Source organism: Ovis aries, chromosome 8 (assembly GCF_016772045.2).
Source record: "Ovis aries strain OAR_USU_Benz2616 breed Rambouillet chromosome 8, ARS-UI_Ramb_v3.0, whole genome shotgun sequence".
In the NCBI taxonomy this organism is placed as follows: Eukaryota; Metazoa; Chordata; class Mammalia; order Artiodactyla; family Bovidae; genus Ovis; species Ovis aries.
In genome coordinates this window covers 9,303,607-9,329,749 of record NC_056061.1, presented here as the reverse complement: position 1 = coordinate 9,329,749, position 26,143 = coordinate 9,303,607, and the positions used below count along the sequence as shown (strand labels likewise).

At 34.4% G+C, this 26,143-nt stretch overlaps 1 protein-coding gene across 8 annotated transcripts in view; it reads left to right on the top strand.

The window, feature by feature from the left end:
* Window positions 1-26,143, top strand: part of IBTK (inhibitor of Bruton tyrosine kinase) — a 99,883-nt gene that overhangs the window by 57,183 nt on the left and 16,557 nt on the right. For all 8 annotated transcript variants that reach the window (XM_060419378.1, XM_042253170.1, XM_060419376.1 and 5 more), the window contains 9 exons: window positions 291-392; window positions 2,856-2,973; window positions 5,773-5,833; window positions 13,336-13,457; window positions 14,817-14,929; window positions 16,831-16,979; window positions 19,434-19,597; window positions 20,676-20,768; window positions 21,332-21,475. In XM_060419378.1, the coding sequence (XP_060275361.1) occupies window positions 291-392; window positions 2,856-2,973; window positions 5,773-5,833; window positions 13,336-13,457; window positions 14,817-14,929; window positions 16,831-16,979; window positions 19,434-19,597; window positions 20,676-20,768; window positions 21,332-21,475 (1,066 nt within the window). The remainder of the gene's footprint in view (window positions 1-290; window positions 393-2,855; window positions 2,974-5,772; window positions 5,834-13,335; window positions 13,458-14,816; window positions 14,930-16,830; window positions 16,980-19,433; window positions 19,598-20,675; window positions 20,769-21,331; window positions 21,476-26,143) is intronic.

The window sequence follows — 26,143 nt, the reverse complement described above, 5'->3', positions numbered from 1 at the left end:
TTCTAGCCCTTTAGGACGAAAAGAGATCTACTCAAGTTGCCCATTTTATGATCGTAATGTAAACCAGGGCATTTTGGTGTTTTGTTTTTAATTTTTTTTAACAGTTTTCTACCTATGAGATAGAAATATTTTGATGTTGTTACTGTTTATCATACTTACAATTTCAACATTTAGAAACTAATCATCTTAACTCTCTTTTGAAGTGTTTTGTAGTATCTTAATTACTTGAACTTTTTCCCTAGGTATAATGTTTACAGAATAGTATGAGTGACACTTTTTGTTTTTTCCAGAATCTCAAAATGTGGATTTTGTTTGTAGTGTTCTTGTGGTGGCTGATCAGCTGCTCATATCTCGATTGAAAGAAATTTGTGAAGTAGCATTAACTGAAAAACGTGAGTAATTTTGAATTAGAATCATAGTGTTTTCACAGGTTGATTCAGGATTTATGGTATTTTATTGACTTTATGATGCAGTTTAAGTAAAAGGCCTGTTTTTATATCATGAAAAATGTCAAGACAGTTAAAATTATTTCTTGTCATCATTTGTAAGCCTATCCTTACTTCATAGATGTTAATATGTGAATACATGTAAGTCATATAATTGAAATATGTTAATTTTTTGGAAATATCATAAAACTTGAATAATAAAGATGGCATGAAATTATTTTGCAATCTGAAGGATGAGAGTTTGAAAGTGGAAATTCTTTGCACTTGCCCTGGTCTGTAAGTCTATACTTAACTACCCTGTTATTTGCTGGATTTTTTTTTTTTTGGACCACGTTGTGCAGCTTATGGGATCTTATTTCCCCATCAGGGATGAACTTGCGTCCTTGGCTGTGCAAGTACAGAATCCAAGCCCATGGACTGCCAGAGAATTGTATTTGTTGGAATTTTTATATAACTATCCCATCAATGTATTTGATCAAAAGTATCTCTTTTTCTGAAGCACTTAATTCTCTCTCTGCTTATTATTTCAGTTATTTGCAGGACTGTCATCCTAACACTGCATTTTGAAAGCCAAAGTTATTTTTTTATTATTTTGTGCTTTACATCCAAATTGCAGCTGTCAAAACTGATCAGTCTCTTAACTATGTTAATCACATTCCCCCACCTTTTTATTCTCACTGTCACTATGCTAGTTGGAGTCACTGTTACTCGTCCCTTCTGTGTAGTGTCACAGTAGTCTTTGAAGTCCTCTTTCTCCCTTCTGACTTCTCTTTCTTTAATCTTCCTGTAGGATGTGGTTAGTGTCTTCTCCTGTTCATATGTTTTTAATTGCTTCCTTTGAGATAATGGTTAAATTTCCTTAGCCTGATACAAAAGTTTCTTGGCTTTGTAATCTTATCCTTGTTCTCCTTCTTTGCCTCTTAAGGAAGTGTGAAAAGATTTCCTGTTAGATTTTTCTGATTTGTACTTGCTAATAGTTTATCTTAGCTCAGGTATCTTATTTACTCACTTGAGCTCTGCAGAGTATCTTCTTGGTTATCAAAAAGAGCAACAGCTATAATCTTAAAAGCCAGGAAAAGGAAATACAGTTGTCCCTCAGTGTCACAAGGGATTGACTCTAGGAGCCTCTGCAGATACCAAAATCTGTGGATGCTCAAGTCCCTCATGTAAAATAGTATAGTATTAATACAGTGAATACAGCTGGTCCTCTGTGTGTGGAACTTGCTGGTATGGAGGACCAGCTCTGTATTAAATGATACAACATGCAGTAGGTATAAAATATACAAATTGAGGGTATTTTCAGTTGTTCAGTCGACTTGCCTGGCATCCTTTGAATATTTTTTCTTGGCTCCTGCTGCACAATTGCTCCTATTAATGAATTTCTTGATCATCTTAGAATCTAGCAAGAGAAGGATTCACCAGAACTTTGGTGTCTGTTTATTGGGCAGTCCTTGAAACCAGCTGAACAACTCTTTATAAAGTTTTTATATGATTCATTTTTATTTCTGTGAAATGGGAGACTTTGGGTTCATCTTTAGTTGAGACTTTAGGTCAGTCCAGAGTGAGGCAAAGATCTTTATTGTCTGCATATAACTTTTGATTGAGTTACAAGAGAGAAAGAGAAAAGAAATGAAGGAAGCCACATGTAGAAAATAGTTGTGTTTCTCTGGTTGTCTGGGGCTCAGAGTAAATAAGAAAAGAGGATTTCAGAAGCCAAGTTACATGTTAGGTAAGCAGAATCTTCTTGGACAGTCTCCAGTAAAACATACTTCGTATATGCAGTTACAAGAATTATAACAAAATCTAGCATCTTTTGTGCAGTATGCCTGAGTGTGCACTGGCATGAATGATAATATAGTAATATTTAAATGTACTTATTTTCTAAATATATAGTATGTGTTTATATATGTAAATATACTCACGTAAAGTCTGATAGTTGATTTAACATAAATATATTTTATAGAATGATTCCTTCACTTTCTCTTAGTCATAAGTATATCATTTTAGTTTTATAGAAGAGGAAATAAATATTCTGTGATATGTAAATGAAAAGGATTGTTGTTTATCAGTGAAAGTTAAAAATATTCCAAAAAATTTAGGTGGAAGATTGTTGATTCTTACGTGTTTGCTTTTAGATGACACTGTAATGCACCTTTTCTATTTTCTTTTGCTTAAAATTTTGTGTGTTTATTTTTCCTCATAATGAATCATTTAAAATTACTTTGGCATATCAGGTTGGAAAATAAATTCTGTATTTGCCCTAGTATAACATTTTTTTGGCAGGACAGTACTTTCAGTTTTCCTTCTTCTAAATGTTCAAACCTGACAAGTTAAGAAATAAGCATTATTTCATTGGCTATAGTTAAAATGCCTTTCATCTTGTTTTATGGATCTTTTCTTCCTTTGTAGTTACCCTTAAGAATGCTGCTATGCTACTGGAATTTGCAGCAGTGTATAATGCTGAACAGTTGAAACTCTCTTGTTTACAGTTTATTGGACTGAATATGGCAGCTTTACTTGAAGCAAGGTAGGTTGAGTATTATATATAGACTGTCGCAAAAGCACTTACTTATATATAATAGCAAATATGTTAGTAATTTGAAACTAAATAACAATAAATCCTAACTTTGTAGAAAAAGTGAAAATGTAAGACATTTAATCATTTCATCAATATTTGGATGTATAATATATGCCAGCCATTGCTACAGTACTACAGTGAACAAATGGGCAGTATCCTTGCCCTCAGTGTTATAGGAGCTTACATTCTGGTTGGAAGGTTATGGGACAATATTATCACAAGTATATTTGTATATATATTCATATCTCTCTGCTTGTTTAGGCTAATTTGTAATTATGTAGTTGTTACCTGGCTTTTGGAAACTATCAGTAATACTAATTAAGTCAGCATTTAATTACTTCACATATATTTATGCATATAATTTGTTACTGGTTGATTTCTGTTTTCTCTTTGTATTTATTTTCTTTTAAGATGTTCCCTATAATACATATTGATTCTTTGTTCAAACTTAATGTGCAGCAGATGGCCTGAAAAATTTAGTTGGTCTGGTTTATTGCAAGGTGGTACATGTGTTCAAGTTTTGATGGTAATGGAATATTTATTATGAAAAGTGACACATTACATGAAAAAATAAGTTTAATATTATATCCTATGTTATAAGCTAATATTTCACATTATTGATGTGTACCTGGATGAAAAGAATTTGATAGATGCTAATGATTTAGGAGTCATGAACATTTTAGAATTAGAGGAATCTTCAGAAATTTAATCCCATTGTTTTCAACTATTTTAGCAGTAGAATTTTTTAATGAAATAAATTTACAGATTAATTTTTTAGTGTAAGGTCAAGATTTTATTACATTTATTCACTGTAAAGTTAGTGATGAGAAGATGAATACAGAAATTTTTGGTGAATACAGAAATTTCACATTAGAGTTTTTGGTGTCAGTTGCATTTTTAAAGTCAGTCTCCAATATAATTCTGTATTTTGTTTTAATTGTAATAATAGGCAACACTTATTGCCATAACAATAGTTATTAATAATGACTAGTAATAGTAATGTAATAGTAATTACATAATATTAGTGATAATAATACTACCATGTGCCAGGCAGCATTCTAGAGGTGTTGTATGGATTCTCATAATTTTCATGAAAACCTTATAAAGTAGATTTTTTATTTCCTCATATGAGGATAAAAAAACCCATGAAACTTCTTTTGCAAATAATCAAGAAAAACCTTGATTTATATAATTAGAAGTAGTAACAGTTGTTTGATAAGTAACTTTTCAAAGTCAGGATGATTTTTAATAAAACTAATTTCAAAACATGTTTGAAATAAAAGTTTTCTACATTTTTATAAAGATAAATCATTAAGAGATTCTTAATAATTGACATTTAGGGTTTTATTTAGAAGAAATTCTTATGGCTGTTTAATCTTTGTTACTTGGTGAAAAATGCTTTCTAAATACAAATTAATAGTATGGGATGTTAGACAATGTCATTTAAAATGCCTCTGGTATTTTAGTGGCAGAACAAAGGTTTCAGAATAAATTCATTTATTTTTGCTGACATTAGTAATTCTAATCATAGCAATTTTTTCTCATCATCGCCAGATTAAGCTCATGTAATATGTGAGATAACGATCAACCACAGTGTGAAATGAACACCATATCTAAAGTAGGATGCTGGAAAACGATGTGTCGCACTGTTGTCAGCTACTACGTTGTATCCAGTTTGCCAGCTGAAGTATTAAGGGTGGCACATGTGCTGTGTTGAATAGTTTTACATAAGTAGACTCGCATGAGTTTCATTAAAATAAAGATTTGTTTGTGTAAATGTAAACATTTCTAGTCAAATATATGTTTTTCAGAAGTGTAAATAAATATGCAAATAGATGTTAAGAAAGGGGAGCTGCATCCAAATTGACATAGCATCACAAGTTAATTATCTTCAAATGCTAAAAAAACTGGAATGGTACAGATTTGGATATGCTTGTTCCATATTGTTGTTTAGTTGCTAAGTCATGTCTGACTCTGCGATCCCGTGGACTGCAGCCCACCAGGCTCCTCTGTCCATGGATTCTCTAGTTAGGAATACTGGAGTGGGTTTGCCATTTCCTTCTCCATGTTTTCATATTAGTTGTAAAAATGTTTGAAGTGTACTTTAGAATGAAAACTGATTTAAAATTTTACTGATGCCTCAAAGTATCAGTAAAATTCCTTGCAATCTCTTTGAATTCAGTTGAACTAGTCCAAATGTCATTTTATACATGAAGATCTTCAAAGAGATAAAGTGAGTTGCTCAAGGTCATTTAGATGATTAGGAACAGTGATAATTCTAGATAGAATTCAGCTACCTGATAGGCCATTGTTCTAGCAATATAATACTCTTTTGTAGGATTATAATTAATTAATTATACTAACTATAATTATATATTACATATGATTGTAATATATAATTATATATTATTATATTATTACTCTTTCAGGATTTTAATTTTTTTTTTTTTAGGATTTTAATTTGTAGAAAATGAAAGTTGAAAATTTATACTTTATTATGATAGAAAATATTTTTCTATTATTTGTAAGAGTTGCTTGAGTTTTATTCAGTGTGTTTGTCTAATATGTTTGCTGTATATTTGAAATATATAATCACACATACTTCCCAAAAGAGTTTGTTGCTGCTGACATATTAAAAGAAATAAATGTTACTTATTCAACAATATAAAATGTCTCTATATATTTGAAAATCTTACCAGGTATTAAATTACTTGAGTCTTAAGATAGAATTTTATAATTTATTTTTAGATCTCTTGATGTTTTAAGTGATGGTGTTTTGAAGGACCTTTCTGTGTTTTACCGGAAAATGGTAAGGTTTATGTTTTATTTTTCAGTTACAGTATCAAGTAAAGCAGTATATTTGGCCCAACTTCTCAGTAGAACAAATTCCTAATGAATTCTGATTCATTATGATCTTTTAAAAATGAGGACATAAGACTTAGGTACCCACTGTACAGGTAAACATGATAATCAAAATTAAAGATGTTCAATGATAAAATTAATTTCTATTTAAATTCCTTTATAAATGGAATTTATGGAAAGCTTCAGAGTCTTTTGCTATTTTTTATTTAGCAAAGATCCAGAAATTATAAAAACATGGGCTTTAAATGGTTTTATTTATTTTTATTGAGGTGACGTTGATTTATAAAACTGTATAAGTTTCCTGTGTACAGCATTATATTTCTGTTTCTGTATACCCTACAGGTTGCTTCCAACCAAAAATTTAACTTCTGTCTGTCAGCATATGGTTGATCCCTTTTACCTGTTTCACCACCTGCTTTTCCCTCTCATAATCACTGTTCTGTTCTCTGTACAAAGAGAATTTGGGGGTTTAGTTTGTTCATTTGTTTTGTTTTTGTTTGTTTATTAGTGTTTCATATTCCATCTATGAGTGAAATCATACAATATTTGTCTATCTCCATCTGACTTACTTCACTTAGCATAATACCCTCAGAGTCTATCTATGTTGTTGCAGATGGCAAGAGTTCATCTTTTTTCATGGTTGAGTAGTATTCCATTGTATGTTTGTATGTGTATGTATATATTTATATATGCAAAGGCATATAACACAGGTTCTTTATCTATTCATCCCTTGATGGGTACATGCATTGCTTCTATATCTTGGCTATTGTAAATAATGCTGCAGTGAATATAGGAGAGCATATATCTTTACTAATAAGTGTTTTTTTGGATGAAAACCCAGAAGTGGAGTACCTGGCTATAATACGGTTCAATTCAGTTCACTGCAGTTCAGTCAGTCAGTCAGGTCTGACTCTCTGCAACCCCATGAACCACAGCACACCAGGCCTCTCTGTCCACCATCAGCTCCCAGAGTCCATCCAAACCCATGTCCATCAAGTTGGTGATGCCATCCAGCCATCTCATCCTCTGTCGTCCCCTTTTCCTCCTACCCTCAATCTTTCCCAGTATCAGGGTCTTTCCAAATGAGTCAGCTCTTCACATCAGGTAGCCAAAGTATTGGAGTTTCAGCTTCAGCATCAGTCCTTCCAGTGAACACCCAGGACTGATCTTTAGGATGGACTGGTTGGATCTCCTTGCAGTCCAAGGGACTCTCAAGAGTCTTCTCCAACACCACAGTTCAAAAGCATCAATTCTTCAGTGCTCAGCTTTCTTTATAGTCCAACTCTCAATTCCATACATGACCACTGGAAAAACCATAGCCTTGACTAGACAGACCCTTGTTGGCAGAGTAATGTCTCTTCTTTTGAATATGCAGTCTAGGTTGGTCATAACTTTCCTTCCAAGGAGTAAATGTCTTTTAATTTCATGGCTGCAGTCATCATCTGCAGTGATTTTGGAGCCCAGAAAAATAAAGTCAGCTACAGTTTCCATTGTTTCCCCATATATCTGCCATGAAGTGATGGGACTGGTTACCATGATCTTAATTTTCTGAATGTTGAGCTTTAAGCCAACTTTTTCACTCTCCACTTTCACTTTCATCAAGAGGCTCTTTAGTTCCTCTTCACTTTCTGCCATAAGGGTGGTATCATCTGCATATCTGAGGTTATTGATATTTCTCCCGGCAATCTTGATTCCAGCTTATGCTTCTTCCAGCCCAGTATTTCTCATGATGTACTCTGCATATAAGTTAAATAAGCAGGGTGACAATGTACGGCCTTGACGTGCTCCTTTTCCTATTTGGAACCAGTTTGTTGTTCATGTCCAGTTATGGTCATCTGTTCTTAATTTTTTTAGGAATCTCCATCCTTCTTCTCTAGTGACTGTGCCAATTTAGAGTCTCATTAACAGTGTGTGAGGGTTCCCTTTTCTCCACATCCTTGCCAGTATATGATATTGTGTTGTCATTTTGACCCTAGCTTTCTGATAGGTATACAGTGAAATCTCAGTGTGGTCTTGATTTGCATTTCCCTAATAATTAATGATGCTGAACATCTTTCCATATGCTTGTTGGCCATCTATATGTCTTCTTTGGAAAAATATGTATTCAACTCCTGTTTATTTTTTAATCAGATAGTTTTTTTATTGTTAAATATATCATTGAATTCATATATATGAGTTATTTTTTGATATATCATCTGCAAATATCTCTTCCCATTTGGTAGGTTGTCTTTTCATTTTATTGATGGTTTCCTTTGCTCTGTAGAAACTAGTTTGATGTAATCCACTTTGTTTATGTTTTCGTTTTCCTTGACTGAGAAAACATCTAAAAAGATACTGGGAGACTCATATGACAGTGCATGCCACCTACGTTTTCTTTTTTAGGACTCTTATTGTTTCAGGTCTTAAAGCCTTTAATCCACTGCGAATTAGTTTTTGTCTATGGTGTGATAGTGGTCTAGTTTGTTTTGCATGTGGCTGTCCAGTTTTCCTAGCGCTATTTATTGGAGATTGTCCTTTCTCCATTGTATATTTGTTCCTTTGTTGTAAATTAATAGTCCATATATGCAAGTGTTTATTTATCTTTGTATTATTTTTCTGCCAATACCATGTGGTTTTGATTACTATGGGTTTGTAATATAGTTTGAAATCAGGGCACATGATGCCTCCAGCTTTGTTCTTTTTAATCAGTGTTGCTTTGACTATTCAGCATCTATTTTGGTTCCATATAAATTTTAGAATTTTTTGTGAAAAATATTCTTGAGATTTTGATAGGGATTTTATTGAGTTGGACTGCTTTAGGTAGTATGGTAATTTTTCCATTTCATGAGACTGGAATATCTTCCCGTTTATTTGTACTTTCTTGAATTTCTTCTGACAGTGTCTTAGAGTTTTCAACGTACAGATCTTTCACCTTCCTGTTTAAATCTTTTCTCAGGTGTTTTATTCTTTTTGTTGTGATTGTAAATGTGATTGTTTTCTTAATTTCTTTTTCTGATAGCTTATTCTTAGTGTATAGAAATGCAACAGATTTTTGTATGTTGATTTTGCATCCTTTGCTTTGCTGTATTCATTTGTTATTTCTAACAGATTTTTGGTGGAATGTGTAGAGTATCTATGTATGTGTAAAATCATGTCATCTGCAAATACGGCCAGTTTTACTTCTTTCTTTCCAATTTGGATGTCTTATTTTTTCTTGCCTAATTGCTCTGGCTAGCACTTCTAATACTGTGTTGAATAAGAGTGGTGAGAGTCAGCATCCTTGTCTTATTCCTGATGTTAGAGGATAGCTTTTAATACTTTGCCATTATGTATTTTAGTTGTAGATTTTTCATATATTATACCCACTTTATTGAGAATTTTGATCCTAAATGGGTGTTGAATTTTGTCAAATGCTTTTTCTGCATCTATTGAGAAGATCTCATGATTTTTATGCATTATTTTGTTAATGTGGTATATCACATTGATTGATTTGAGGATGTTAACCATTCTTATATCCCTGGTATAAATCCTCCTTGATCATGCTGTATAATTCTTTTGATGTATAATTCAATTCAGGTTGCTAATATTTTGTTGAGGATTTTTGTATCTGTTCAGCAGAGATAAGGGCATGTGATTTTCTTTCTCTTTGTTGTCTTTGTCTGGTTTTGGTATCAGGGTGATATTGGCCTTATAAAAGCAGTTAGGAAGCATTCCCTCCATTTCAGTTCATTGAAAGAGTTTTAGGATAGGTATTAAATCTTTGAATATTTTGTAGAATTCACCTATGAAGCAGTCTGGTCCTGGATCTATGTTTTATAGGTGCTTTTGGATTACTGTCTTAATCTCTGTACTCATGTTTCATCAATTCAGATTTTCTGTCTCTTCATGATTCAGTCTTGGAATGTTTTATGATTCTAAGAATTTGTCCATTTCCTCTTGCTTTTCCAATTTTTGTATTCTCTTATATTCTTTTACATTTCTTGGTATCATTTTTTCTTTTATTTATCAGGCCTTCTCTTTTTTCCTTTGTCTAGCTAATAATTTGTCAATTTTGTTATCTTTTCAAAGAATCAACTCTTACTTTATCTTTTCTATTGTCCTTTCTTATATTTATATTTCCTTCTTTCTAGAAGGTCTTCATTTCCTTTGGTCTTCATTTGTTCTTTTTCTAGTACCTCTAGGTGTAAGTTTTTCTTGTTTCTTGAGGTAAGCCTTTATTGCTACAAACCCTTAGTACTGCTTTTGCTGTTTATAGATTTTGCTCTATCATATTTCCATCTGTCTTCAGGTAGAATTTTGTTTCTCCTTTGATTTCTTCAGTAACCCAGTTGTTCTGCAGCATGTTGTTTTTTACATATTTGTAATTTTTCTATTGTTCTTGTTCTTGATTTCTAATTTCGTATACCATTGTAATCAGAAAAGATATTTGATAGGATTTTGGGTTTCTTAAATCTGTTCAGACTTTTGTGTCCCAACATGCAGCTTATACTTGATTAAGTTTCATGCGCATTTGAAAAGAATGTATATTCTGCTACATTTGGATGGAATGTTCTGTTCAAATCTGATCTGTCAAATACATTGGGTCTGATGTTTCAGTTAAGGCCACTGTTTCCTTGTAGACTTTCCTTCTAGATTGATCTATCTGTTGATGTGTATGTGAAAATTGCTCAGATGTGTCTGGCTCTTTGTGACCCCATGGACTATACAGTCCATGAAATTCTCCAGGCCAGAATAACTGGAGTGGGTAGCCTTTCCTTTCTCCAGGAGATCTTCCCAACCCCGGGATTGAACCTAGGTCTCCCACATTGCAGGCAGATTCTTTACCAGCTGAGCCACAGGGGAGACCATCTCTTGATGTAAGTGGGTGGTAAATACTCCCTACAATTATTTGTTGCTGTCATTTCTCTCCCTTTGTGTTGGTTAATAGTTGTTTTATATATTTTGTTGTTCTTAGGTTAGGTACACATACATTAGTAACTTCAGTGTCTTCTTGATGAATTGTCCTCTTTATAACTGTATACTGACCATTTTTTGTCTGTTACATTTTTCGGCATGAAGTCTGTTTTGTCTGGTATGAGGGTGGCTATACCTGCTTCCTTTTTGCTGCCATTTGCTTGGAGTATAATATTCCATCTCTTCACTTCGAGCTTGTGTTTGTCCTTACAGCTGAGGTGTGTCTGCTGGAGGTAGCATATAGTTGAGTCTTATTTTTTGGTGCATTCACCTAGTCTCTGTCCTCTGATTCATGAAGACACCCTAAACCCATTACATTTAGGGTGATTATTGATAGATGAGGCCTTAGTCCTGAAATTTTGTGTTTTGCTTTTTGGTTGCTTGGCGTCTCTGTTGTTTCTTTTTCCTTGTGTTATTGTCATTCTGGTGTGGAGGTTTCTTTGGTCTTTTTCTCAGTGCTTTCTTTTTTTATGTTTCATCTCTCTGCTCTGTAACGTAAAGTTTTGTGGTTGTCCTGAGCTTTGTAAAAAACGTCTCATAGAAAAAGTCTTTTTTCTGCTGATAGTATGTTACCTTGCTTACCTGTTCAGTTTTTCTCATCCTCTTTTTTGTTTTTGCTTTCTCAAATTATCCCTTTTTATGTTGTGAGTTTGCTACCAAACAGCAATGGCTTATAGTTTTTTTTCTTTTTTCTCCATTTAACCTTTATGCTCTACAGTTTCCTGGTTCTATTTATCATCTTGCTCAAAGTTTTATTTACTTCTGTCTCTATTAAAGTACTGCTTTCAATATGTCTTGTTATGCAGGTCTAATGTTGAATAACTCCCTCAGCTTGTTCATTGGAGAAAACCTTCTCTCTCTATCATATTTAAATGATATCTTTCCCAGATAGAATATTCTTGGCTCACAGTTATTGATCTTTTAGTATTTTGAGACTGTCATTTCACTCCCTCCTCGCCTGTAGAGTTTCTGCTAAGACATCTGTTGATAGCCTAGTGGAGGTTCCTTTATAGGCCACCATCCTTTTTACACTGCCTGCCTTTAAAAAACTTTGCTATTTACTCTTAACAACTTTATCATTTATTAGCTGTCTTGGAGAAGGTCATTTTGTATGAGGTAATTTGGTGTTCTCTTAATTTCATGTGCTTGTTTATCCAGTTCCTTCCCCAGATTTGGGACTTTCTCAGCTGTTATTTCTTTAATTAAGCGCTCTGCTGCCTTCTCCCTCTCTTCTCCTTTTGGGTTACTGATTACCTTAGTGTCGTCCTGCTAAAAGAGATAGGTCTTGAGGAATTTCCTCATTTTTTAATATTTTGTTCCTCCTATTTCTTATACTTGTATCATTTCAAGATTTCTGTCTTTGAGCTTGCTAATTCTTTCTTCCATATATTAACTCTACTTCTATTTCTTTCTAATGCATTCGTTATGTCATTTGTTGGATTCTTCAGTTCCAGTGTTTGTTTGGTTCTCTTTTTGGAGTTTCTATCTTTTTGGTAAAGTATTTCTTCTGTTCATTAATTTTATTCCTGAGCTCATTAAACCACCTTTCTGACTTTTCTTGTAGCTCTTTGAGTTAGCAGCTATTTTGAATTATCTTTCAGTTATATTGAAATACTCTGTGATTCAGTTTGGTTTCTGGAGAATTATTTTCTTTTTTGTGATATTGTTTTATTGTGGTTGTATATAGTGCTTGATGAATTATTCCTCTGCAGGTGCATTTGAAGTTAACGATAGGTTGGAAGTTAGAGTCCTTACTTTTGTTTTCCAGTAGGTGGCATTGTAACACTAGGTTTTGGTTTCTTCCCTGAGTTGCGTCCGATTACATTTTCTAGTTGGCACTTTGCAGCTCCCACTGGCTCTGTGAGAAGGGTGCCTTAGTGCCATCACTCTTCCTTCTGTGCCTCCCTGATCCGTACTGCCTTCCTTCAGCCAGAGCTGCTGTCATCATTGGGATGTCGGGCCCCTCCCCAGTGTCTGGGATTCTTTGTGACGGTCTCCTCTGCACAGGGGGAGGAGGAGCATGAGAGTGGCAGGAGGCACAGTTTCACAGGCGTCTCCACTGTGTCTGCTGTCGTATAAGGTTTCTGGGCTCCACCACGGTGGGAGGTGGGGGTTGAGGGCTGGCTTCCGGGGCCCACTGGCGCTGCTACCCAGTAACCTGTGGTTGTGAGCACCACCACTCCTTTCAGGAGGCTAGAGATGTGTGTACCACCTTGCCTGCTGCTTCTCGGTTCCCTGAAGCTGTGGACTCAACTGCCGTGGTTAGAGGCCCAGGATCACAGGCACAGACTCCACTCTTAGGGGTTCTGCCTCCTTCCTCTGTGTGTTCCAACCTATACCTTTAGATGTACAGATGTGCGGAAATCTCTGGTGTCCTAGTGTGTTGGACAGAAGCACCTTTCTTGAGCTCTGTTTTACTGGTTGTAGATTGAAGGGGTGAGAGAAAGGTAGGTGATGTCATTCCTCTACACATTTTGTAGAATTTATAAGAAAAAAGTAACATCTTTTTTCTTATAGATTCCAGCAATGGAGAGAAGAGTCATTACACCATATCAAGATGGACCAGATATTAGCTATTTGGATGTAGAAGATGGAGATATCTTTTTGAAAGAAGAAGTAAATATGGAACAGAATTACTCGTAAGCTTTAGATTTGGATTTTTTTTTCTGTTTCTTTTCTCCTTCCCCCATTTCCAATCTTGGACACTATTGGCAGTTTTGTATTGACACTGAAAGAAAATTTTTTAATTTTTACAGAATTAACATAGAAAATAGGTATTATGTTCATTCTTAGCCTTGATATGAATGCATAATTAATATTTGCAGATATAACAAAATTAAGCATAAGCATAAAAGGAATATAGCCTTCCAGTTTAATATGTTGGGTTGAATAAGTGCAATTATCTTCAGTACCTTTCCAAACCCTGTAGAGAGCATAGTAAAGAAATGAAAAGGGCATATTGTGCTAGAGTAGAGAGAACGGGAAAGGAGCAAACGGCAGTCAGGAGATGCTAATGTTTTGGAAGTTGGAAAGTGGTTGTTGAGCAATAATGACTTAGAACAGAAAAGACTGAAACAGAATTCTTGACAGGCTTAAGAAGTAGAGGCACTGTGTTTATGAAGAGCAGTGTACGTGGTTGGATTTCAAAAAGAGCATTGTTTGAGAATTATTCAAAAAGCATTGATCTATTCCTGAACCAAATAAGTGCCTCTCCTCCCTTGATAGAAGAGAAAAGGTGTGCCTTCTGGGGAGGGTGAACCAAGGGGATTCATCAGCCATTCCTCTAGATCCCTTAGTATAGAGAACCCTACCAGTTCAAGAGACATGACCTGTAGTGCCTGGCATTTGGGAGTCCTCCAATAAAATATCCCAGCTTCTACATAATCTCCCTGTTGACTGTTTGACAAGTCAGGTTTAGAATTTCCAGTCTGTGTTTCAGGCTAGTGTATCATCTGGTTATAGAATTTCTTTCCCCTTACTTGGTAAATGACCTGTTAAAATTTTGGGATGTTCAAGTAATTTACTACATATGAGTGTATATATCTGTAAGTGTATAATAATCAACTATGTTGCTCTCTGAAAAGTTCTTGGTTCCAAGAATTTCTTTTAACCTCTTTTCTGGAGTTTGATGGTAGCTGTTGGGATACTTGATATTTATAAATATCTGACTTATTATCACCAAATATTTCTAGTTCCAGATCATAGATTATAATAGTTTGTATGTGAACATATACAGTATTTTACTTCTTAAAGTATTTTCATATATACCAGCTTGTTTCTGACTTTCACGGAAATACTAGAGTTACAGTGTGATAGGATCACATTGAAGTTTAGTGGAACTCTGGGCCACGTAGATACATGGGACTCCAGAGCATGTGTATTCTTCTGTGTTTTCTGTTTGATGAAGATGCTGTATTCCATTGCTCAAAATTTCATTGTTCTGTTTTACCTCTAACTTAACTTTTTAAAAATAACTTTTATGTTTGCTTCTTTCCTAGGGAAAGTATGGTCAAGAAGACGAAAACAAAAGCAAAAAAGAAGCCACGTAAACGGTCAGATAGTTCTGGAGGTTATAATCTTTCAGATATTATTCAGAGTCCACCATCTACAGGTGAGTGGAATCTATTTGAGGGTGTATTTTCTGATCTAATCTTTCAAGACTCTCTTCCTTATCTAATTCATCTAACATGTGTTGAATACTATTGCATGCCATCTGCTGGGTCTACAGAAACAGATAATCCTTGTCTCAGGGAGGCCACAGAAAATGGTGTGTATTGTGGTTAAGTACTCTGATATCTGCTCTGTGAGCACAAGAGAGGCATGCAGAGCAGTCTGAGAAGATCTGTTAGAGGACACATCTGTTAGAGGAAAGTGATAGCTGAGCTGGCTCTTGCAGAGTAACGAGAGGTTAGTTAAGAAGAAGAGGCAGGTTGACATGGTAAGAGAATAGGGCAGTGTTTCAAGCCTAGAAAGAATGCACATATCTTACGCATACAGTTCAGCTTGGCTCAGCCATATCAGATCTCTGCAGATAGGAGATAGGTTGGAGAGGGTCAGACTTTGGAAGACATTAATTAATAATACTATCTAGTGTTACAGTCTACACTCAATTTTCCCTACTTGTCCAAAAATGTTTTTATAGCCTTTTTTGTTTTAATGTAAAAGAAAATCTAATGTCTTACTAAGATTGACCTTGCCTTTGCTTATTAATGTTTTTGTAGTGTTTTTAAACTAGAGTAGCACCCCCTCACAGCGTTTTGTTCTGTTTTCAGAAGTTGAGGCCAATGGTGGTATAGACTACCCTATATTCTAGATTCATCTGATTAGATCTAAATTAAGCTACCTAAATTTTAAGTTTCTTTAGATAAAAATTTGAAGTGTAAACAGATAATGACACTACAATATGGCTTCAAGGAATAGTAGGTGTATCTATAGCAGTAAGACACACTGGTGCAATTTCTATCCACAGTATTTTCTTTCATAGTCAGTCAGCTTTATACAAACAACTTAAGTACAAATGAGGTATTTGACATGTTTAATAAGTAATGCGAAGAATAATTGTTTTAGGTAATATAAAAGATATTTTAAAAGATAGCTAATATAAAGGTATTTCTTATTTACTACATATCTTGATTCCTATTTTAGGACCTTTGCAAATTTAAAATTCTGTGATTTTTCATTCTCTATGTTAGATGAATTACCTCACATCCTTAGAAGGAAGCATAGGTACATTGATGGGAAGATATTTAAATGGATAGACAGTCATGGAACTAGTGATTTTCCAAATACCTAAAGGTTTATGGAAAAAGCAGACATTTGGTTTGTTTTAAACAATGGTATTGTTAGCACATGTGTTAGAGTCATAGCATTTCAGAGTTGGAAGAGACATTAGTAATGAACTAATTTATGCCCCTTCCTTTAAACTTGAAGCAAGGTCAGAAAACTTTTATGTGATTTCAGGTAGTAACAGACAGAAGTAGAATTTTTTTTCTTGATTTCCCTGTGGTATTCTTCCTGCTATACTACTCTTTCTGTGGCCAAAGCAAATAATGATTGAAAGGTTAAATTTAATGGCCAAAAAAAAAAAAAAAAAAAACTATTCTTGATGAAATTTTGAGTTTGAGGCTAATTTCATCAAGGATAGTTATGTGAACACTTAATATTTGTGTTGATCCTTAAAGTTAGAAGACATTATTTATTAGATTAATTTATATTTGACTTTTGGGAACATTCCACTAGTAAATATACTCTTTCTTATAAAAAGAATAGAGTTTACTTATTTTTGTCTTCCTTTTTTATCTTTATGGGGGAAAATATTCTGAGTCACTTCTTAAATTAGATACCAAATAATAATCTTCCTTATAATTGATAATGTAATTGAAATGAATAAAACTTGTTTTAAAACCTCCATTTCAGTTTTTTTACTTCATTAAATTACTTGGTTCTTTAAATGTAATTCATGTATGTTTAATGTAAATGTGTTTACATGTTTAAAAACTTTTTACCTTTTAGGATTGTTAAAGTCTGGTAAGACCAATTCTGTGGAGTCTCTTCCAGAACTGTTGACATCGGACTCTGAAGGAAGCTATGCAGGAGTGGGTAGTCCTAGAGATTTGCAGTCTCCTGACTTCACAACAGGATTTCATTCAGATAAGTCTGAGGTTTGTCTTTGTTTTTTAATGCACTGTTTTGTTCAAGTTCTAATCTAGAGACAGTTTAGTCTTTCATTGTTTTTGCTCTAAAGTGAAAGTTGCTTGGTTGTGTCCGACTCTGCAACTCCATGGGCTCTACAGTCCATGGAATTCTGCAGGCCAGAATACTGGAGTGGGTAACTGTTCCCTTCTCCAGAGGATCTTCCAACCCAGGATTGAACCCAGATCTCCCGCATTGCAGGCAGATTCTTTACCAGCTGAGCCACCAGGGAAGCCCAAGAATACTGGAGTGTGTAACCTATCCCTTCTCCAGGAGATCTTCCTGACCCAGGAATTGAACTGAGGTCTCCTGCATTGCTGGCAGATTCTTTACCAGCTGAGCTACTAAGAACCTAGCTTTTTTTACTGGGCTTTTTTTACGAGTGTTTTACTCTAAAACACTCCTCTAACTGGTTTATTTTATATATATATATACACATATATACACACATATATATATATATATATATATATATAATTAGTGACATAATACCTGTAGTATTAATTTTGTCAAATTTGCCTAATGTTTTCCTCTTAATGACAGTGTTGAGCTCTTTATGATGTTATATTTCTAATCTTTCTACATTAAATATAATATTGATGTAAAGTGTAACAATACTGTATAGGCAGTTGAAATATACGTGTATGTGTAGTTGCTCAGTCGTGTCTGACTCTTTGCAACCCCATAGACTGTAGCCCACCAGGCTCCTTTGTTCATGGAATTTTCCAGGTAAGAATACTGGAGTGGGTTGCCATTTCCTACTCCAGACATCTTCCTGATGCAGGAATTGAGCCCATGTCTCTTGTGTCTCCTGCAGATTCCTTACCAGTAGCACCACCTATATTCATGGCTGGATTACTTAAAATTTATTTTGTGGAATGTCAGTTAACACCAGCTAAAAACTAAGGATGGAGAAGGCAATGGCAACCTACTCCAGTATTCTTGCCTAGAGAATTCCATGGACAGAGGAGCCTGGTGGGCTACAGTCCATGGGGTCACAAAGAGTCGGATACAATTTTGCCGGTGTGTACTGAGCTGTAACTTCCTCCAATTTTAAAGGAAAACTGGAGAAGGAAATGGCAACCCACTCCAGTGTTCTTGCCTGGAGAATCCCAGGGACGGGAGCCTGGTGGGCTGCCGTCTGTGGGGTCGCACAGAGTCGGACACGACTGAAGCGACTTAGTAGTAGTAGCAGAAGTAGTGAAAACTAGGGAAAGTGATTTTGAAAATGAGCTGAATTGCAAAATCTGTTTAGTATCTTTTCTCCATGGTATTTAAGAACAATGCAATCTGAAATAGAGTCACTCAGTTGTGTCCGACTCTTTGCGACCCCATGGACTACAGAGTCCATGGAATTCTCCAGGCCAGAATACTGGAGTGGGTAGCCTTTCCCTTCTCCAGGAGATTTTCCCAACCCAGGCCTCGAACCCAGGTCTCCCGCAGTGCAGGCGTATTCTTTATCAGCTGAGCCACAGGGAAGCCCTAGGATTAGAGCTCTTCCAGTCTAGCATAATTGACACCACGCTGCTGAACTCCTAGTCTGGCCAACTCTGGGAGGCCATATTTTAGACATCTCTTAACATTTCACTCCATAGTTGTTAATCTGTAGGGAATTAAAACATCTAACTTACCAGATTTTTTTTTTAACCTCTGTACATTCACAAAACATATTAGAATATCTAGAAATTTGTGAGACCTCAGAAAATGTACCCTTTATTAAGAGTCTTCTAGGCCTCAAGCATTGATACAAAACAAGTTTTTATTAAATTTTTTTATGTAGAGTAGAAGTTTGGGGGCAATTCATATTACGCTAAGGTTGGTCTGGAAGACAGTCGAGGTTTAAACGAAGGTTGAAGTGCTTTTCTAGCAGTAGTAGAAGAATCTATCCTGGCAATGGAAATAACTGTTTCAATAACTTCCTTGACCTCTTTTAATAGCAATAGTTTTAGCATCCCTTTTGAAGTGACAATATTGTTTGGCTTTCATTTTATTCAGAGTCCTTTAAGTATATTCAGAGTAAATTGTGTGACATTTATACAAAACTTTAATTTTTTTTTCATCTTCAAATCATGGACATTAATTTTGGTTACTGCTTCATATCTTATTTGAACCACTTATATTTATTAACATTTTTCTTTAATGCTCATGTAAATAGGGATTTCATATGTAGATTTATTTCCCTAAAAATTATTCCCAAAGCTTCCAGTAATTAGGTTATAGCCACTGAGGATCTGAAAACTGATCAAGATACTAACCTATAGAAGAAGTGAATTAAAAGTGCTAGATGATTATTGTCATAAAATTTTATTCTTTAATATAGTTTAACCAGTATTTACTGAGTACCAACTGTATGTAAACTGCTATGCTAGGGGTGCCTGCTATTACTCAATTAAAAATTTTTTTTTTTTTTTTTTTACCTCTAGGGGAAAATTAAATCATATGTTAATGGTACACCTCCTGCATATTTTAGGGAAGATTTAAAACCATGGGAAAAATCACCAGTACTTAAAATAACTGCTCCACAGCCCATTCCCAGTAACAGAATTGATACTACAAGCTCTTCCAATTGGGTTTCTGGCTCTTTCAGGTAGGATTTTTATTTTGTTCTGTACTGTACTTGTCAGCAAAATATCATTCATTTTTAGTCAAATGAAAAATTTAATGGAGCACATTTAAAAATATTAATATAAATTTCTAGTATAGAGAAAATTATCTAACTGCATACAAATTACCAGCTAAAGTACATACAAATTACTAATCAGCTAAAATAGGCTCTTTTTCCAGACAAAATATAGTTGCCTTTGTGGTGTCATTAATGAATACTAGTAAATCCTCCGTAGCAAACACATATATGCACACAGTGCCTTGATACCACCGTTTTTTTCCTAATGAATAGTGTATATTAGTAAAAACACCCACTCAGGAAGACCATTTTGTCTTTTATAGGCTTACTTTATCTTTTCTTTAGCACATTAAAGGGTATTTAAGATCTCATAAAATGTGTTGTTATTCACAGTTACTGTCAGAAGATACTCATTTAATGTTATACTGTAGTTTTAACTTACCTATATATTCTATCCATAATTTTCTTTTATTTAGAAAATCCAGTTTTTAAAACTGAAGGAGTAAATATAATTAAAATACAGTATTCTTTCAAAATGCTTATTGAGGTTGTTCTTCATCTTTATTACCTAGTATGGTTTATTATAGGCTTAAAACTGTTAATTGCCTTACTAGTTATACTATCATCTGGAACATTTGTGTAAATATTTTGAAATATGCTCTATTGCACAGTTGGAATAAAGATTATGATGTCCTGGTTTATGATGGTTCATGAGCTAAAGATAGTCAGAAAGTAGTTACAAATTTTTTTGCCTAAGTAAACATACTTGTGGGAACACTTGGAAGCATCTTCTAATCATTAATGTTAGACTGCTTTATTAAAATGTATCACTTAACATTTGACTTTAGATACATTTTAATTATTACTTATGTATGTATATATAAAAGTACCTTTCATTTATCCTTTTTGAAGTTGACCACAGCTGACAAAATGGACCTAAATTGTCCTCTCATTAATGATGTTATATATAATTTACAGTTTCAGTAATATTTGGGTATAAAGTAACGAATGGGTTGTAAAGTAACCTTTATATGTCTTTTAGTCCTGTCAGCCCTCCTGTCATGGATCTCAGAACCATCATGCAAATTGAAGAAAGCAGACAAAAGTGTGGAACTACACCAAAGACAAATTTGGGGTTGGTTACAAAATCATAAAAAGGAAAGAACATGTTGTATTATAGTTTTGCCCTAAAGAATTAGAAAGACCTACTGGATCTTTCCTGTTATTTTTCTGCATTTGATGTTAAAGTTAGTTCTAAGCTCTTTTCTAAATAGGTAATTTAGCCTCCATAACATTATTTCTTAAGTATGTGATAAAGATTGAGTTGGGTTGATAGTCTAGCTCTTGTGGAATACAATATTATATGCCAGGAATTGGCCTCTAAAATAATCAGTATAGGCTATTTCTGATACAAGTGTTATGCACACTATTACAAGGGCTCATTGTAGCTATTACTTTATCCTTGGTAGTATAAACTGATTTTATATATATATATATATATATACACACACACACATATATATGGTCACTGTTGAAACTTGTGGTCATGTTGATCTAGTAATAGTAAAATGTCAACAAATAAACACAAAGCAATATAATTACTTGTATTCTTAAGCAGAAATTTCTAGCAAAAGTAGTTTTTATGGAATTAAACTTTCTCAGAAGCAGTAAAACTGATTGATTTAATTTAATTTCTAGAAAAATGATTTCTCATGGAGTTAAACTTTCTCAGAAGCAACGAAAAATGATTGCAATGACTACCAAAGATAATAATTCAGGAATGAATAACATGGAAACAGCTTTAAGTGCTCCTTCAAAAAGCCCCAAGCCAGCGAATGCATGGTATGCTCTAATTTTTATTAAAATAAGCTTTGTACATTAGCTTTTAAGGTGGTTCTTGGCTTTGGTTTTTGTGTTTTTTTTCCCCCCACCTGTTTTTTCAAATATTTTGTTCCCCGTTTGCTTTTATGTTTTGAATCAGACCTTGGGAAATGCTTTATTTTTTTGTTTGTTTTGACAAGTATATCATGATTTTCAAATTTTTTTATATGTGTAGATAAAATTTATTCTTGGTATTTTAATGTTTATTGCTAAAGTAATTTGAGAGCATTATTTTTTTCATTGTTTTATAAAAATAATATATATCATGGAGAAGTTTGATAAATCTCCTCTAGCACCCTAATTTCTTTGCACATTCCCTGTATGTATCATGTTATCATAGCTTGTCATTGTCACTTTTAAGCAGGGCTGTTTAGTTAACAATATGTTATATAGTTTTCTCCATTAGAATTTAACCATAAATGCAGCATTAATAGGAGTCATTTCCAAAGAGTTCAGATGGCAATTTTGAGATATGTAAAATAGATTGTACTTCCTGCTTCCCTTCCATCCTCCTTTTTTGGTAACTAATATCATAATAGGCTTAAAAAAATTTTATTTATTTTTGGCTGCACTGGGTCCTCATCAGTATGCTTGGGCGTTCTCTGGTTGTGGCGGGTGGGCTCAGTAGTTGTGGTGCTTAGGCCCAGCTGCTCTGTGGCATGTGGAATCTTCCTGGACCAGGGGTTGAATCTATGTCCCCTGGATTGGTAGCCTCCATACCACCAGGGAAGTCCACTAATAGAATATGTGGAAACGAATTTTAGAGGGAAAATACATGGAAATACGAAGGGCAGGACTCTGTTGCTGTCTCAAGCACAGAAGAGGGTACTAGAGATTACCCTTAATTGGGGAGGAGGGGTCGTGGGGAGATCCTTGCATTGCTTCTTATGCCATTTTTTTCCTATTTGTAAGAAGGAATATTTTTTCCCAATTAAAATGCAAATTATTTTGAAGAGAGTGGCAAGTCATTTTATTTTGATTGTCATCGGGAAGACTAAATGTCAGAACCACTAGTAAATCTAAAACTTGATCACAGAAAAAAGAGGACATGAGAAAACCCAAGTGAAAAAGAAAAGAGTAAAACTTGAGGGAATGGGTTTAGTAGAATGTTTCAATTCATTGGTATTTGTTGTGTAGCTTCTACATGCAAGGCATGTTCTAGTTTCTGATAAGGCAATATACAAAAGTAATTTGATCACTGCCTCTATTAGGTTTATGGAGTAGCTGTTAAAATAGAGTTAATGTTTTTCCTAAACAAAAGTATGGAAAAGACCAAAAAAAAAAAACCCTTCTTAAATTAGTTCTCAAGATACTAAACATATTGCAGTTTGAGCCAGTTAACTAAGCACATGAGGAAGCTTTCTGCTGTCATGTCAGTCATATCTGATTCTGCCACCCCTCGGACCAAAGCCCACCAGGCTCCTCTGGCCGTGGGATTCTCCAGGCAAGAATACTGGAGTGGGTTGCCATTCTCTTTGCAGGGGATCTTCCCAACCCAGGGATCAAACCTGTGTCTCTTATGTTTCCTGCATTGGCAGGCAGGTTCTTTACAACTAGTGCCACCTAGGAAGCCCGAGGAAGCTTTGGGCTTAGTAAATACAATTTCAGCCATGCCATCAACCAGTTTCCTTATTAAAAAACAAAAAGTAAATGAACAGGGGGAACAAAACAATGATCACTCAAGTTGGGAAATCCAACTAATAGACTTAATCCAACTCTTGTTTTAGAATCTATTTCAAACACCAGAGTTTATTCCAACCCCAATAAAGAATTAGTTCCTTTTTTACGCTTTTATTTTTCCCTGGAATAACTAATTCCCTTACTGGGAAACATCCCAGATTACTTATGACTTTTGTTTTTTATTGGAAACATTTTCATTTAGAACTCTTGAGTTCTCTGGTCTGAACTAGGCCTTTTTCAGGCATGCTTAATAATACCATGATTTTGAGACTTCTCTTAATTGTCATCCTGGGGATTTCCTTTGCTTCCTTCCAGTGTTTGATCCCCAGTTTCTTAGAGGCTGTGTATTTTGATTTCTTGGCTTACTCTTTGATTTGAGGTAGCAAACTCCACATCAAAACCAGTAGTTTTCTGATAAAGAGTGTATAGGATGTACATTTTTGGAGCTCTTATAACTTTGAAAATGTTTTTATTCTTGCCACCTTTGACTGATAGATGGGAACAGAATTCTGAGTTGGAAATCATTCGTAGAGTTCCTTTTTTTTATTTCTGTTGGGAAGTCTAATGCCATTCCAATTCCTAACTCTTAATATGTTACCAGTTTCTTTCCCCCCTTCCCCCTTTTTATCTCTGGTGTTCTTAAATTTCATAGTGAAGTGCCTTGATGTGGGGTTCTTTTTTGATACATTATAAGGGCTACTTGGTGGGCTCTTTTATTAATTGTGAATCTGCAATCCAAGTCTAGGAACAACTTGTATACTATTTGATACTTTCTTCCTTACTATTTTCTCTAGAAATCATATTAGAAAAAAAAGGAATAGATTTGTTTTTCTGAGGATCTCTCTTGTAAATGTTGGTCTTTGTTTTTCTGAGGATATCTCTTGTAAATATTGGTCGAAATAAAGTTGGTAGAATTTAAAATTTGCTCAGCTTTGAAAAAAGTAGAAAATTAATATGAAATTAGCATTTTAATTTGATTTGATTTACAGATTGTATATATGGAATATATTCATTGCTATAGTGATTTTTTTCAACTACTTCTCATCTCCTGATGAATCATCTAATGTGATTTTTCTTAATTATTAAAGGATGTTTTTATTCTTTTTTTATCTTAGTAACGGGCTTCCCTGGTAACTCAGCAGTAAAGAATCCACCTCCAATATAGGAGGTGTGGTTTTTGACCCCTGGGTTGGGAAAATCCCCTGGAGGAGGAAAGTGCAACCCACTCCCATATTCTTGCCTGGGAGATCCCAAGAATAGAGGAGCTTGGCAGGCTACATACAGTCCATGGGGTTGTAAAAGAGTCAGACACAACTTAGCAACTAAACAACAACTTCTTAATAATAAGCTTAATGTGCAGTCCATTAGCAAATCGCAGATTAGCCCTAAGTCTACTGCTTGCGGTAGGGGATTTGCTTAGTTTGTGCACCCATTCATGCACTAGTCTGTGTGACGACTTCCAGTATGTAACAGTACTCCTGCTGCGTGCAGGTAGGTGTGACAGTGCTAAATATGAAAAATAACTGGTTTTTGCGTTACAGTGAAATTCTAACCAGTTGACTTTTAAATCTGTTGTGAAAACACCAAGTGCATATGGGAGCTGATCACTTTTCATTATCCTTTATTTTACTTGGAGAAATAAAACTACATTTCTCACCAGCCATCTTGAGTGGAAGAATGCATGATCTTTGTGGCCTGGCTGTATGACTGTAACTTCTTCCAAATTCCATTTTGAGCTAACCTATAAACTAAGTTCAGTTGCTTAACTTTTTAGCTAGAAATTTTGCTCATTAAAAGCACACTTTTTAGAGCTTCCTTAGTTGAGAAAAAAATGTTGATTAATTTTTTATGTGGCCTCAAATGTCTGCAAATGCTTCTTAAGTTTCTCTGGCTGCTAAAATGGAAAAGAGCCAGAGCCTTTGAGTTAGGAAAGTAAAATTGTGGGAAATCAGACATCAGACACTGTTTCAAATTATGGCATGATCAGTGGAAAGAATAATAGAATTCATTTAAAGAAGTCTGCATAAGACATTTTATAAGTAACCACTATGCATGATTAATAAACGTGAATATAAGATATCTTGTAAGTAAGCATTGTTACCTACATTTATTCTTAAGGAGATGTTATCATAAAATAGCTATGAAAGAAATAATTTTTTTTAGGGTGTACACTATTTACCACATCTAGAAGTTTGCAAATTACCACTAAGGTGAGTCTGACGTCTTGTGGTTTTTATACAGATGATTGTGAAGTTTCTGTATCTAGAGACATGAATTACTTACAAAAGACATTCATCAGATTTTTTTGGCAGAGTGTTTGCCAGCAGTGTTCCCAGTGACTAATAATACAAAGTATTTTATAGCATAGTTGTGTTGTTTGCCAGTAGAAACTTTCAGGTATGTGTATTTTGGGGAGGAAAAGAGAGTTGGTAAGGAAATGGGGTGTGGTTCTTTGTGTTTAATTTTTTAATGTTCTGCCGATGTATGTGCTTTGAAGAAAATTTTCTGATAAAGTCAAAGTCAGGTAAGTTCCTTTTGAAGAAATATCTTTAATGTGAATGCCTTGGTAGATCATATTTCTGATAAATCTGTAAAGAAAATCTCTCTCATATGATTTAAGAATTTTGCATAGGGTAAATGACTTTCTGTGAACATAGTAGTATAGTGATTAAGCCTGGTAATCAGGAGTCAACCTTGCCTGAACTTTAAAATGTGGATCTATTGCCTAGTAGCAGTGTGAATTCAGATTAAGTGTTTAATCTGACTTTTCAGTCTTTCTCTGTCAGATCAATTATTTAATCTTTCTCTGTTTTCTTGTTCATAAATAGGCTAAAAACAGGACCTATTTCACAAGGATATTGTGAAGAGTAAACAGAGTTAATGAAACACATTTAGAAGAGCACCTTAAGCATTGTATAATATAAATATTAACCATTAGTTTATAAATAA